This window comes from Agelaius phoeniceus, chromosome 7 (genome assembly GCF_051311805.1).
Source record: "Agelaius phoeniceus isolate bAgePho1 chromosome 7, bAgePho1.hap1, whole genome shotgun sequence".
In the NCBI taxonomy this organism is placed as follows: domain Eukaryota; kingdom Metazoa; phylum Chordata; class Aves; order Passeriformes; family Icteridae; genus Agelaius; species Agelaius phoeniceus.
Window position 1 is genome coordinate 31,566,891 of NC_135271.1, and position 15,267 is coordinate 31,582,157.

At 38.8% G+C, this 15,267-nt stretch overlaps 1 protein-coding gene across 1 annotated transcript in view; it reads left to right on the plus strand.

The window, feature by feature from the left end:
- Positions 1-9,057: 9,057 nt before the first annotated feature.
- LRP2 (LDL receptor related protein 2) overlaps positions 9,058-15,267 on the plus strand; it is a 110,851-nt gene continuing 104,641 nt past the window's right edge. The window contains exon 1 of the mRNA XM_077181442.1: positions 9,058-9,303. Within this exon, the coding sequence (XP_077037557.1) occupies positions 9,210-9,303 (94 nt within the window). The 5' untranslated portion in view covers positions 9,058-9,209. The remainder of the gene's footprint in view (positions 9,304-15,267) is intronic.

Sequence of the window (15,267 nt, forward strand, 5' to 3'; positions counted from 1 at the left end):
ATGAAACATGAGCAGGGATGATAGATTCTTTAGCATCGTTTTGGGAATGTGACCCATGAGAAGCTACCTTTTGCTACGGAGGGAAAAAAAGGGCACCTCCTGCAGCATATGATTGAGGGTATGGAGTGCAATTGTGTCCCTGTGGAAATCAGTAATTTCTGACATGTTTTTATTTTTTATTTCTTTATTCTTTTATTCTAGCCCTTAGCTGGATCCCAGCGAGAATGATATTTTGCATAGCTTTCTTCTAATATAACCTTATACTGTTAAAACCTAAAGGTCAAACAAAAATGGAAAACTACCCACCAATCCCTAGTCTTTCACTGTGTTTAACTCAGGATGAGTGTGAGATAATGACAGGTGTCTTTAAAGTACCTTTTGTCCCTTCCTAATCCTGGTTAATGGGGATTTAGGCATCACAGGCATAGTAAGTAGTCAATGAAATGTTCTATCTCATACATAGTTTCCAGGGATCCCTGTGAAGTAGGAAAATATGGAGGTTGTGGTGTTGTAACTTCATCTCTTTCTGGTATTCTGATTGTGTGCTGGAGTAAGATTTGCTCTGCTGATCTTAAACTATATTCATTTTGTATGGTTTTTCTTATACTGGTGAGTTAGTTCAAATCAGCAGTTTCATAGGTGTGAATCTGACCTTGTATCTCCTAGTGCAACTTGATCAATACATCAGTTCACATACAAAGCAATTCTTTTGCTGTAAGAGGAGTAGTAAGGACTTCTGCATATATTGATTATATTGGTTTTGGCTTGCATTCCTCTTTGCTCTGTCTTGTAACTTAATGTGCAATGAAATATTAGGAAGACCAAAATATATTGGGAATGAAGGAAAAGGAAAGAGCAATGTAGAATATGTGATCCACACTGGAATAAGTGCAAGTACAGCAACAGAAATAATGGGAAGACCATGATATCCTTTAAGAGAACAGTAAATGGTTATTGGTGCTGTAGCTCTGAGAGCAAAATTTGGGTTTAATATTCTCTTTTATTAAAAATACTTTGGTGCAGAAATGGAAGAGTGCTGACACTAACATGATATATTATCTGAATCTCTGCTGACTGTTGTCAGTGCTTCAATATTTGAAGCAGTTGTAGTCTGATGACATGGAAAAGTTGAATGACAGTAAAACATGAGAAGAGTTTCACATATTTTGCATATGTTCTGTAACTTTCATTGAAGCTCACTTACCTCACTTGATTTAAAATATTAAAAAGCTAATCTAAAGGTAATGTATTGCCACACTCACAAGACTTGTCAAATCCCAGGAAAAATGGAATCCACAGTGACTCTGGGCAATGAGGTGCATAAAGGAACAGATATGACTAAATCATCCTGCAAGAATGGTGTGGGATGCCTGTGTTGATTACAGATGGCATAAATCTTTGTCTTGAATTTTCACTACATTTCTTTGCTGGATATAAAGAGAGCGAGATATACTTCTACTGGAAAAGGTAAAGATGGATCAGCAGACGTTCTATTCGCTGGTCTTTATTTCAGTATTTCTTAATATCACTGGCTGCCTGTTGGATGATGACAGATTTTTAACAACTTTTTTTTAAAAAACTTTACCATTCATATGTATGTGCCTTTGCACTTCAGGCTGAAACATTTCATTACATTCAAAAGGTATCAAACCTTGAACACCACTCAAACAACAGCTAATAAAAATTCAGGGGACTGATTATTTGAAAGGTTGACTGGAAGAACTGATTGTTGACTACAGTGAGTTCCTACTTATATCTAGGAAAACAATAAACCTAATTTCTAAAGTCAGGCATAGGTTTTTGTAATCTTTTATTAAAAAATGCTCTCTTTTGTTCCTGTAGTAGATCCAGGCATCTTGTGTTTCATTTGAATAATGGCTATGGGTAGCTGTTCACTAACTGCTGATGAATCTTAACTGAAACTATTGACCTTTGGACTTTTGCCTCCAAAGTCTAATGGAGCCTGAATTTAACCTAATGTCTATTTTATTTTTTTAAATTTAGAAGGAAGGTTTTTAACTGTGACCTGTGGAAATAATTGGAATGTTTGTGTTTTGAAGACATTCTTATTGATATGTATTTGATTACCCATTGGTTTTTCAAAGGAAGATGGTAATAATATATCAGGACTGCTGGCTTCCTACTCCGCTTTTTTCATCATGCAATTATTAACTGGGTATCCAGCTTCATAAATCAAAGGTCCAAGGTTTGAGACTTGTCCTTTTAATTATTTCTGGAGTTTTGACTACAACACTACAATATGAATAAAACATTACTTTCAGGTCAATATGAGGCTCAAGCTAATGGTCTTCAAATTAATGAAACAACTTCTACTGTACCTAATCAGCCACAGAGGATTATGGGGACTGAGGGCATTTTCATTAGTATTTCTTAAAGTGTCTGACACAAAGTGACATAGCTTCAGTTTTTCTAGAAGGCTAAGTATTAAAGTTGCTCTTAAGGAACAGAGAAGTTTTAGTACTAGGGGATGTGGTATGTAACATCCTATTTCCTTTTAATAGCTTCTGGCTCTGGCTTACAATGACACTTTAGCACAATTATTTATCTTAAAGAAAAAAAAAACCCCTAAACAATAAACAACCCCTCCAAAGCATTTTAAGACACTGGCCATTACAATGGGTATATTGCTTAGCAGCTTCTCATACATATTTTTAGAACTCACAAACTACTGTTCCAGTGAGAACTTAGGCAAAAGGAGTCAAGAATGTGTTTCAGTTTCTTGAATATGCTCTTCAGCTTATGCTACTGTGCAGCTGTACTTGAAACTCAAGTGTTGCATATCTGAAATTTCTTGAAGTTCCTTTTCTTACTAGAAAAGTAACTTCCCTGTGGCTTTTGAGTTCTCATCCTTCATAATGCTGATCACCATGTATTCAAATAAAGCAACAGGAGGTAGCCTTTACTGTGCCGAGGTCCTTAGACGAATCCTAATTAGGAAAAATCTTAAATTTTGAAACTGGATTATACAATAATGACTTCTGAATGCAAAAAATTATGCTGAAAGGAAGGAGGAATTCAATTAGCTATCTTGCAAAATCCAAATCACGCCATCCAGCTATTTTTGATGGCAAACTTCTACCTCACAATTTTGTATTCTGTAAAGTAACTATAAAAATACCATTATGTACTCTCTTCATGGTAGCTCAGGTGGATGTAGCTTCTCCAGGCTTGTACCCTGCTCCTCCTGCCCAGTACAAGCTGCTGAGACTCTGGCAGAGCAGTGCAGAGCAGTGAGGCTCTGGTGTCCCTGCTGCTGTTTGCTGCTCTGTGGTGCATTTGGGGCTGTGCTGTGAAGTGGGCACAGCCACCAGTGCTCCCCTAAGGATCTGCTGACTGAGGGGACAAAAGGGACTGGCAGTGGCTGTGCTACAGCTCTGAGGGAAAGTGGATAAGGGGGAAGGGTAGACTAGTCAAGCCAGTTGCCCTGCTTACCAAAGTTTGTGCTCACTGAACTGTCCTATATCTCATTCCTGTGAACAAGTCCCCCAAGGAGGAGAGAGGTTAGGTTTTTTTAATTATTGTAATCCTTTTGACCTCATGCATTCATGAGTTTGGTCTCTTCTTGTCAAAGTAGTTTTGCAGGTTGACTGAATCAGGTGCTATTTTCAAACCAAATATTTTGGGTATTGTTCCTTAGCAATCAGTTAAGAATTGCTACAGTGTGCCTTATTTTGGGCTATGATTTTCTTCATGTTTTTCCATTTAATTTAACATAAAAATATATTTATATTACAAATATCTCTGTATACAAATCAGTGGTTTTCATTCACAGGGTGTTGTGGGGTAGCTATACTTTCACCATACACTCAGTGACTTTGTTCTTAGATGGTGTTTAATAGGCCTATTGATATCTAGTTCTCTTTTTCAGTAAGTGTGGAGGCTTGTTTAGAAAATTCAGAGTTAGACTATGTTTTCAACTTTTTTTAATAAGTAAGCAGTGGTGTTCTGAAATACATATCCAAACTGTGAGAATCTGTCAACTGCAATCCCTGTACTGCTACACCATGTTCTCATTTGTTTACTGTTATTACCCTGGGTTTGGCCTGGAATTCTAATTAATACTACAGAAGTCTTATTATTTATCATTTCTTGGGTCTTTTGACTGACTGCTTTTGTGATCTCTCAAGCATTTCATCCTAGCTGTTGGAGGAATGATACCTAACTATTTTTAGTGTGCATCCCACTTACAAAGATGTTTATCCTGAACAGACCTAATATCTGTTATTAAGAGGAAAGTAAACCAATGAAAAGAGTAAGGGAGATTCAGAGTTATTCCAGCCTATCCTATTTTCCTTGTGAATTCCCTATAAAGTTTTTATATCATAAGTCATTTACAAATGCTTCTCTACCTCCCATTCCTTTTCAAGTACAAATCCCATTTGTTGCTTCCTTGCAGGGCAGAATGGTACTGAAGGGCCAGTGGACTGGAGCAAAAATGAGGACCTTTGTTCTTTAGAGACAGAGAAACTTCCAAAGAAATCTGTTTGCAGTAAGGCAAGTACCAAGATCTTTGGCAGTTAGAGATGCAGCTGAAGTAGAGCATACTTGTCCTTACTTGGTGACTGTGTCTCCTGGATGGGGCACAGGGACTTCCAGGGTGGACCAGACAGTGCTGACCAAAGGACAACTGGAAAGAATAACTGCAATCTGTTTAATCTTTCTCCACTTTCTTCGTCCTTCCAGGTGAATAAAAAAAACTCTCTCATCTCTACATAGATACTGTTAAACTCCCCCACAGGCCCATTTCTGCAGATGAAATATACCTGGGGTGTTTTGGAAGCTCCTTTACTGACTGTCTTTCTACTAGTCTCACTTGTTCAGTGGCAATTACCAAAACAGTTGGCATGTTCCTGCTTCTTGTTCCAGAATGCAGTAATATAATGCCAGGTTGAAAGAGAAGTTGTAATATGTCACTAACCAGAAGACCTTGAGGAAACTTTTGGCCACAGTGCCAGCTGCATTGTGCAATTCTGACTCTGTGATTTCTGTTCTGGACCAATTCACATCTCCTCAGCTTAATGTTTCTCATATTTATGTGGTCTGGAGACCCAATTTTGATCTAGTCTTCTGGAAATCTGTACTTTAGTTACGAATATGCATTAGAGTTTTGGATATTATATCAACTAAGGCTCTTTTTTTCTTAGTTTGAGATTAGGTGGATTTTTTTTTTTTGTCTTTAAATCCTTGGAAGAAAATACTTCCCTGGCAAATAATTTCCATTGTTTTAGATACTGTGAAATGTGATGTGGCTTATATGAGACACTTGAAGTTGGGGCTATTGTCTGTTTTGGTTTTTTCATGTGTTGTAGAGTTGAAATTAATACTTGTCCTTTGTACAAGATGCATGTTCCCTAAAACATGATCTTTTAAGGAAATTTCTGCTCACAACACATGTATTTGGAAAAAATAAGTGGTGAAGTCCAAATACACATTGCTACTGTGGATCCCCATGAAAACAGCCTAATCCGCTCTCCCTGAAGTCTGATGTCTTTGATGCAAACTGAAGTGGGCCTTAGGTGAAGGAAATATCTCAAAAATAGTATCTCAGAAGAGCCCATCCTGCCATTAATAGCCTGTTAAGAAAGGAAGCCTCTAACACACTCAAACACACACACACACACACACATTTTTTTTTTGTTGCTTGCTATAAAACTAAGGTTCAGTTAAAGAAATGGGACACTTTAGATTGTAGAATAGCAAAGATGGATGAAATCTGAAGAGTTAATTGCTGCTGTTGGGTACTTATATTATTACCCAGGCAGACAGACAGAGTTTAGTTTAGATTTGTATGACTTGTCATTACCAGTGTTCTCCCAAAAAATGAGCATGGCTTTAGTATGTTTTAAATGTAGCCTTGCTTTAGCATGATTGCCCAAAAATAGCAAAAAAAGCTTGTCATGATAAAGGCATAGGATTTAATGATTAAACTTTAAATGTGAAATTGGAAACACAGCTTGTAACTTAAAATGTTTTCTATGTGGAAACACCTGGGTTTATCTGAGGACAGATTGACCACAAGATTACTGAATGCCAATGGCAATTACAGCCTTATTGGATAATGCACTGGGCAGATCCTTAGCCTCTCTGAACTGTCCTAGCTCCAATAAGTTCAGAAGAGACAAATTTATAGATCTGACCCACATTTTCCTATAGTGAATATATATATATATATATATATATATATAATTTTTTTTTTTTTACTTAACCATCCTTAACCATCAACTTTCTATCTTTATCTAGTCATACATCAACCCTGATGTTTCTATCTGTCTGTGAAGAACTGCATGAGTTTGGACACTAATTTAGACTGAACCTTGTGAAAATGAAGCCTTTTAATTTTTAACTTCCTTGCTTAGCAGATATCCTTAATAAGTAAGCAGTGTCGTTGTTAGTTCTAAGTTACACCTTGAACTGCTTTTCTGAGTGCTTGCTTACACTAAAAACCAGGCAAGGAAAGACATCCCAAACTGTATTTTGAATCAAAAGTAAAGTTCAATGAACAGCAGCATTGCCTATGTTTTCTCCCTCTAACGTTCTAACAGATGTAGTCTGCATCTTCTTAAACATGCATAATCAACTAAAAATCTCTAGGTCTAGTTCAATAAGAAATCATGAGCTGCCAGCAGAAGCAGTCAACAGAAAGATGAGAGAAAGAGATGTGTTGTGCCCATATAAGCAATTTTGGGTGTAGTTTTGGGAAAGCCTTGAGGAGTTTTTATTCTGATCTTGATGTCTAAGAGATCCCATTTAATGGTGTCCAGCAGGACAGGTTCCCTTTAGTTGGATGATGAGGTGCCATGGTAAAGTGAGAGGTGAAAATTTTAGATGAAGTAAGCAGAGGATAGCATTATCCTGTGCTGGCCCCTTTGTTATTATTATTCAGCAGTAAAGTATCTGGGCTTAACAGTTTATATGTCTCTAAATGAAAATTCTGTCTTGTGAGTGCAAAGACCCACCATCTCAGCTCACTGTCAACAGCATCGCCACCATTCCTGTTGGAGACTCCTTCTAGCCTCTCACCTATGGCAAATACAGATATGTAGAAATGGTGATGGTGAATGGGGTTGGAGCACTTCTGGCTGCCAACTGTGAGGGAGTGAAACAGGTGGGTCCCTCCCAAAGCTTGCATCCAGGTCACTTCAAGCATACAGTGACAGAATAATACACATAGCTCCCAGCCTGGGGTGCAGCTCCCAAGCACTGTTTGCCCTCTCTGCGTGTTGCTGGGGTGTGAACTGCTTTAAACAATTCCTCTTCTAATTAAGTACGGTCAGTCTGTGATGGCTTTGCAAGCCCCCATCTGTAGAGAGCAGATCTGCTTGCTCCCCTCCGAGGATCCATTCGTTCCCTCCCCATCGGCCTTGCTGGGAGATTAAAGCAGCAGCGGCCCCATACACAAACGCAGCTGGTTCCGTTTGGTCAGCCTGAGCCTTGCTGTGAAACCACGACAAGAATTCCAGTAAGTTGGCAACACTGAAACACAAAGAAAACAACAATAGGAAAAGACCTTCCGTGCAGAAAGGAATGTTTCAGGCACTATTCCCCTACAGTGAAAGGAGAGAGGGTGGGAGGGAGGAGGGAGATTTGAAGAGGGCATGTTTCCCCCTCCCCCGGCTGCTCTGGATCTTGTGATGGAGAGATCTTATCCTCTCTTTGTGATTCAGAGGTGCCAGGAAGCTAATTGAATATTCTGATCTGCCCCCAGTGTTTCTTGTGGCTTGACCCCGGTGCTGTGTCGTACCACTACACCAAACAGCCCTGAACCTGCATAAATCACAACCTTGCAAAAGCCTATGCTCCACATCTTCTCTCCCCACCCCCCCTCTTTACTATCTTGATAGATAGAAAGCCTTTACGGAAAGGTTTAGAGGGATTAGCGTCCTCCAGGACCTGGAGAGAAATCACAGTCTGCTAATAAGCAGCAACATGTTCCGTGCAACTTCTGCAGGAACAATAGAGGCACCTCTACCCCTTTATTGAACTTGCAATCCATGGCAAAAAGAAGAAGAGTTAACGTTTGAAGTATTGCTTAAGTTCTTTTGCAGCATCAGCAAACAGCCATTGCAGTATAATGAGTATGGCATGATGGTAATGCAAAAGATATGTGGTATTTATAAAGGTGGTGTCATTAAAATTGATCTGACAGAGCATCTTGGAAGACAAATAGACCTATCTTTCTTCCATGATATGTATGCACAGTAGTCACTGTTGACATGCATGTGTATGTGTGAAAGTACAGCTTGACATAACTAAATTTCCTACATGAAAGACTATTTTTGACTAATAATAAAAACAAAAAGATTTATCATTTTATATATGATGCTTCTGATCCTGCAAGCAAAGCCTCCAAAATGTTTGTCCTTTTTACCAAGGCTGCATTCCAGCCTGAAGTTAGTCTTTATCTTTTCCCTGTGATCCTATATACTGCTCTTCCCTTGTTAGTGGATATATGGTTCCTGAAATGGCAGCAGTAAAACACAAGGAGATATTTCTTTGTGTATTGCACACACTGTTGTAGAGTTAGAACTAAAGGAGCATGTCTCCAGCTGATATATTGAGAATTCACAGCCAAAGCACTTTACCAAACTGATTTTATCTGCTAAGAAAGTGCAAAAGTAAGTTTCATCCCTACATTTTCCTTTCATAGTATTTCTGTGAGGACTACTAAGTTGTAAGGTTTACCTCTGCACTGGTGAGTATATGTTGGATTTTTTTCAGAGTTATCAAAAATACTTTTTCTTATTTGGAGTGTGCCTTTGGGACACTAAAACTGTGACATACTTCACTTGCCACCTGCAATTCCCAGAACTACTCCAAACAGATAAGCACATTAAATACAGCCCCAATGGACTCTGATACGAAGTCAGCAAAGTGCAGGGTCTTGGAAGCATCTCGGCTATCCTGCGAAGTGTGGAAGGAGGGGCAGAGGCAGCCTGTGGCTGCAGGGCCTGGAGCAGTGCCTGATTCCCTCATGCTGGTTCCGGGGCCGCCGGGTATAAAGAGCTTTATGCAATGTCTGGAGGGTGGGAGTTTATAGAAAACGCGATGTCTCAACAGGCGAACACGCCTTTCTTCTGCAACTAGCAGGATAAGAAAAAGACACCAAGCTCCTTGTGCTGCTGCTGTGCAGATCAGCACCCCGGAGTCCAGGAGCCAGCTTCTGAGGAAGCTGGAGCATCCCAGCCCAGATGGGACCTCACCATCGGATGGATGGAAGAGCAGCAGCTGCTTGCAAACTGCTCATATTATTCACTGCATGCATGATGCAGGGCAGTTGCCAAGGTAAGCACTGTGCTCCAGCCTCTCCGGAATGGGAATTGCATGGCAAGGAGCATATCCCTACTCCAGGGACTTTTATTAGAAAAAGCCCAAAGTGTCTGAAAGTAGAGGGTTAACGGGCGCTGATTCAAGGAGTTCTTTCTAATAGCTAGGGGAGACAGCTGGCTCTTTCCAGGAGTCACTTGATGGAGTCGGTTTCTGTTGTGGAAAAGTAAGTAGCGCCTTAAAAGCACTGCAAACACCACCGATTCTTTAGCTTCACTTCATCTTGGTTTTAAATTATCCTAGGATGCTTCCTTTGATTGTTTTTCTGGTTTGTACAAACTTTTTAAAAATTTTTCCTAGTTGTGTAAGACAGCAATGCACAAATGTGGCTAAATTTTGAGGGACCTGTCAGACTTTGCAACTCCACAGTCTAAACTCATGGTTTTGTGGAAATTCAATCAGGCAGGTTTTTCTGTGAGTGCTGATTACTGGCTGTGAACAAGGCCAAAAAAGAAAAAGAAAAAAATCACCCCAGACTTTCTGCATTTTTTCCTTGTGATCTTTGTGCCTTTCTTGCTACTGAAATACGGGTGGTTTTGCAGAGCAGAGTCCACCTGCATTCCAAGAGCGTGTTCGGTGACCACTAAAATTGTACCTGGAGTTGTTTTTGGTGAGGAGTGCACAGGCTGCAGCCCTTGCACGTAGACAGGTTGGGCTGGGGGGAAGGGGGTTCTGCACGGACATGCTTGCCTACGTGTGGTATATGCGGTCATTTACAGAAGGCTATAAGAAAGAAACAGATGCTTAGTCTGGAGCACAATAAGCTCCCCTCAGTCGGTCTCAGACGCAGATTTGAAGTTGAGAGAGGGAGAACTTTTTCTCTGGGCTTTACTGTTGCTAGGCGACATGGAGGAGCATGTGACTGGCAGAGCAGGCTGAGTGCCGCTCCTCCGGTGCTAATCTGGCTGCTAGGGATGGAGTAGCCGTGTGCCCAAGTGCTCCCTCGGCTGTGACTGCAGCCCATCTTCCTGCCTTCCCCTTCTTCGCGCTGTTTAATCGCCTTGTATTGAAAATCAAGCCTGTCTTGTTGGAGCAAGAGTGGCTAAAGTGCATTTTCTCTGCCCCGCGTAGTGACCTGCAGTTCTGCTGCTTCTGTGGGTTACGTGTGTGTTCAAATTGTTAATCTGCTTTCTTTGCTCAACTCTTAGTTTAAGCTCCTTAGACAGAATCAACTAAGTAATTATACAGCAACTGCTGCTAGCAGCTCCCACTTATGAACAGGGAAAAAAGAGATAGCTAATGTGCTGGAGACCTGCAAAAACTCCAGCCAAGGAGGTCACACTGGGCAGAATTAATCCTATGCATTATTATTTTACATTGGATAAAATGGAACCTGCAGTACAGATCGAAATTTTTTTTTGGTTCTACAGCTGTTTGATTGTCCAGAATGTACCTGATAAAAGATATGACAGAACAAGCAGAGAGAGGCTTTGAACTAGTATCCATAAGTAGTAGAAGTACAAAAATTTTTTTACTTTTATGGTGTTCTTTCTCCCATTCTCCCCCCACCCCCCCCTGCTTCCACAGTAGAATAACTGTGGAAAACAAACAGTATAATTTTAGTAATGGCTGACTGATAGTAGCAAAATACCTGGATAGCAATTCTGTCTGCACTGTGATTATGATAATGAAATATTTGGTAACCTTAAGTTACAGTTCCTTGACTGTTGAGATCATGTCAGACTCTTATTTCTAATAGAAAATTTGGAGAACCATGAAAGCAATCCCAAGCCTTTGAAGGAATATGGTGAAAATCTGTTATCTTGCCTAATCCTCAATATTTCCAAAGGCACTTCACTGATTTTTGTTGGCAATATCTGAGTGTTCCCAATATAGGATGGGTGTTTCTAGAACATCTAGAATATTCCTTTCACCTAAGGACTTGCTCAAATGATACTCTTCCTCGATTTACCTAATTCTGGTTTTACTGATAGTAACCATAGTGCTCATAAACAGAATAAAAATGCTGTGTTTTGTAATTGCCAGCAGTACAGGGCCTGTTTCTCCAACCTTAATAGGTCTTGTTGTCTGTGGGATAATTGTTGCCAGAAAAAAGTGTAACTGGAATCTAAAAAGTAGTTAAGTGAAGGTAGTGTCAAGCAGGAGCATCACGGGACTATTACTGGTGTTTGTTTTGAGAAATATCAAAGTGCTTCACACAGCCATAAACTAGAGACAATGGATGGATGTTAGTGCACCAAATTTGGTTTGTATCCTGCACCTCTGCAGTGATAAATGATCAGCTTGATACATCCCAGGCAAGTATGACTAAAATTTGTTACCATTATGAGGTCTCTATTAGGCTGAGAATGAAGGCTATTCTGAGAATGAATGCGTATGGTATGATAAGATACATCAGAAATCACAATGAACATTTGCATGAAGTGTGGCAGGCCATTAAGAAATAGGTATGGTAAGACCAAGTAGAGAAGTGGTACAGCAGTTCTTTCTGGAAGTCATGGAGAAACATATTTTCCAGAAGGCATTGTAATAGTTCAATCTCCAAATTAATAATCCAGTGGTTTTTAGACATTGTCTTCACTCAAAACTATTTCATTTGTCTGTAGGATGATGTACAGTGACATTGCTACAGGCGACAGGTCAGAGTCACTGTTCGTACCTCCTTGGACAGCACTGCACACTTTTAAATGAGAGAAGCCTGTCTGTAAGATCCCACCCCTGCCAAGACCTAGAGTTTGGAGACTTGTGACTGGGGACTGCGGATTTGGAAGTAATGGGAAGGGAAAAAGGATGGCAAGAAATAGAAATGTACTGATGCAATCCTGACATATACAATTTACTGGGTTTTGTACATTTCAGTGGTGATAATGCTGTGCTAGGACAATTTTCTTGGTTTCTCTGGGAGATGTACTGACACAAAATGAAGAGCACAAATTGCAGTGCGTGTCCATCTACCTGGCTTCTAAACTGGTTTACTTCATGGGGCCTGGCAATTTGCAAGTATCTGTCAGTGAAACACGTTATCATCTTCTCACATTTTAATGACCTTTTCTGTGCACTAGCAGGGGTTTTGGGGTTTTTTTCTTTGTTCTTTTTAATGAATAGCCCACTTCTAGTACATCTCTTGAATTTTCTTAATAATTCACTCTTTTTCTGTATTCTGTTCAGTAAAGCATATCAGGTATTTGCAAAGTAATCAGCTAAAGCAAAGAATGGGTCAAATCCCAGAATTTTAGTTAAATATTGAAAGCAGTAATTGGATGACACCTGGTTAGATTTAGGTTCTATGCCAAATGCTAGAATTACAGTAAATAATTAAGCTACAGGAGTGAAGACAAACAGAGACAGAGAATCCAAGGAGATTTCAAGTAAGATAAATGTGTGATGTGTGCGATGCTTCTATTTCCCTGTAAGACAAACCAAAACCTTCTTTCATAAATTGAGCTGATTGGAAATTTGAGCAATGAAATCCTACTTTAATCCAGATTTACTTGCCATGTGTTTTGCAGGAAATAGCAAAGATTCATTCGGGGTAAAGGTAGACTGCAATTTCATTACAGCCTTTTAATTCTTTTCCTTTTGGGCTTCCTGGGTTGACATGAAATCACTTGTACTGTTTGGAGCTTTCCCCCTCCATGCACTTCTTGCACTCTTAACTTCTCATACTTTAATACTGAACCTGGAGGTTCTTCTAAATATGAATACTCTTCTTTTTAGTTGAGCAGTAAGCAGGCACATTGCAGATGTAATTTATTTTATCTATGTTATTGAATCCATTCAGTCTTCTACAATAGTTATTTTTAGATCTGAGTGGTTGTGATAACTTTTCAGATAGACAAATATATAACTTGAGTCACTGTTCTATCACTTTTTTAAGCAGGAGTTGTATCTTCTCTTTCAGAACTCTACTTAAAAGACACTGGAACCATATAATCCTTTGGGTGTTTCAAAGGAACTTACACTTTCTAGAAGCTGTCATTGTTGAAAAACATTAAAGGTCCCTTCTAATTAAGAATCTACAGGTTGACTTCTATTTAAACAGAAGTGGATGTTTTTATTCCACTTAGATTAATTAGTGATGATAATAATAGTTTGTCAGTTTCTTTTTAATAGCTTACACTGAATGTGGCAGATAAGAGCTGTTTTTAAAATTACTAAAGTTCCTATTTATATAATTTGATAATAATAATGTTCTTAAAAATACCTTGAGCTGTTTCTAGATGAAAAAATAACAAGGTTTCTTCTGAGTCAATGCGGTGCGATTCCTTTAATTTCAAAGAAATTGCCAAGTTGTACTGATCTAAGACAGAAAATATGATTCAGTGAAGAGTAAACATCTCTTTAAATAGCTCTTCATTGTTTGAGGTGCATTTTGAAGTCCATTTCATTATGATAGTGTTAATTCTTGTTAACAATTTTTTTCTCCCTTGACTTAGTACACTTACAGAACAGTTGAAAAAAAATATGTTTTATGAGTAAGCATAGAACTGTTAAATCAAATGGATAGCCTTTAGTGTATTCCTTAAGCTTTGACTGTTGGTTTCAGGGGTTTTAATGTTTTCTTTGTTTTGCAATGCTAAAAGTGGATTAGAGATCAAAGGAGCGCTGTTAGAAGTTTTGTTTTGGATTAATGAAACAACATATAAAAGTTGACTGAAATGGTTCTGTTTCCATGACCTGTTCTATTTTATAGTTTTAACATTAATAAGTTAAAACACAGCCTTTGTTTTACAATCAAAAAGCCAGATCTTCAGCAAAAGGGCACTGTTTACAGCAGCAGCGTGTCTGCCCAATTATTTTCCTGCACAGCCAGGTCATGATACTACATCCTGCTGAGTCAAGTCAGAGAATGGGGAATTGGGACACCCTTAAATGGGAATTGCTGGGTCATGCTTTTTGGACCAAGAAGGCTGGGGCTTTAGTTGTGTTCTGTGGCATCTCTTAAAAAAAAAAAAAAAAGGCGTAGTCCACAAGATATCCCAGGAACTGATACATTTACTGATGTATTTAAAATCTAGGTAATGGTTTTTATCTTCTGCTAAAAGAAAATTCTTGTCTTTAAACAGGCTGTGTGGAGATACTGACTCTCTGGAAAGCAATATAACAGGCATGGTTGGAATCTTCTCCTAGCAGACATTGTGAAAGACTGGCAGAAAGATTGCTATGAGGAGGGGATTCCAAGTTAAAGTTTGCAGACCTGTAGGCAAGTGCCTGCAGTCCTCTGAGCAATGTGATTTGTATGTTGTGTGTTACCACTGAGATAACTGGGAGACAGTGTATGCCTTTGTTGTAAGGACATAGGGTGCAATATATGTATGCTTTTGTGTTTCCAAGCATCTTGTAAGTGTAGGGCTTATTCAGCTATACCAGCTAGAGAAGTTCTTCCCTACTATTAACCTCTGTGTCTGGAATGCTGCTTAGAGTAGTTAGCTAATGTAATTTAAATAATGATTTAAAATATTAATTTATTAATTATTATGTCTTAATAATAATTTATAAATTATTTTAAATAAGAATTATTTAATATAGTGTCCTAGCAGCCACTAATGAAGGGAAGTCACAGCAGAATCAAGCATCCTTAAAAGTCAAAATGGGTGAGTAAATCTGAGAGTTATAGATTTTGGATGCTTATGGAAATTATAGGTAAAATGCTTCCATTGGGATTGAGAGGAAGAGTAATGTTTCAGGAGAAGATGATATTTCTTGTATTTATCTTATTCTGATGAATTCAAGGACTATCTTTTTAATATGACACACTCATTAATATTGCTATTTGTGTAAAAGGATTTCTTAAATTATTTTTTAAACCAAAAACTAGAAAAAAATATGCTACACTTAGAAACAAAACAGCCAAAGGATTATTTAATTCTTATTGTTCATTTTCATTGATGTGCATTTTGTGTGAGCACATCAGTCAATGTTGTTGTTTCAGTTCAGGTGATCCTGGCAGCAGGTGTGGAA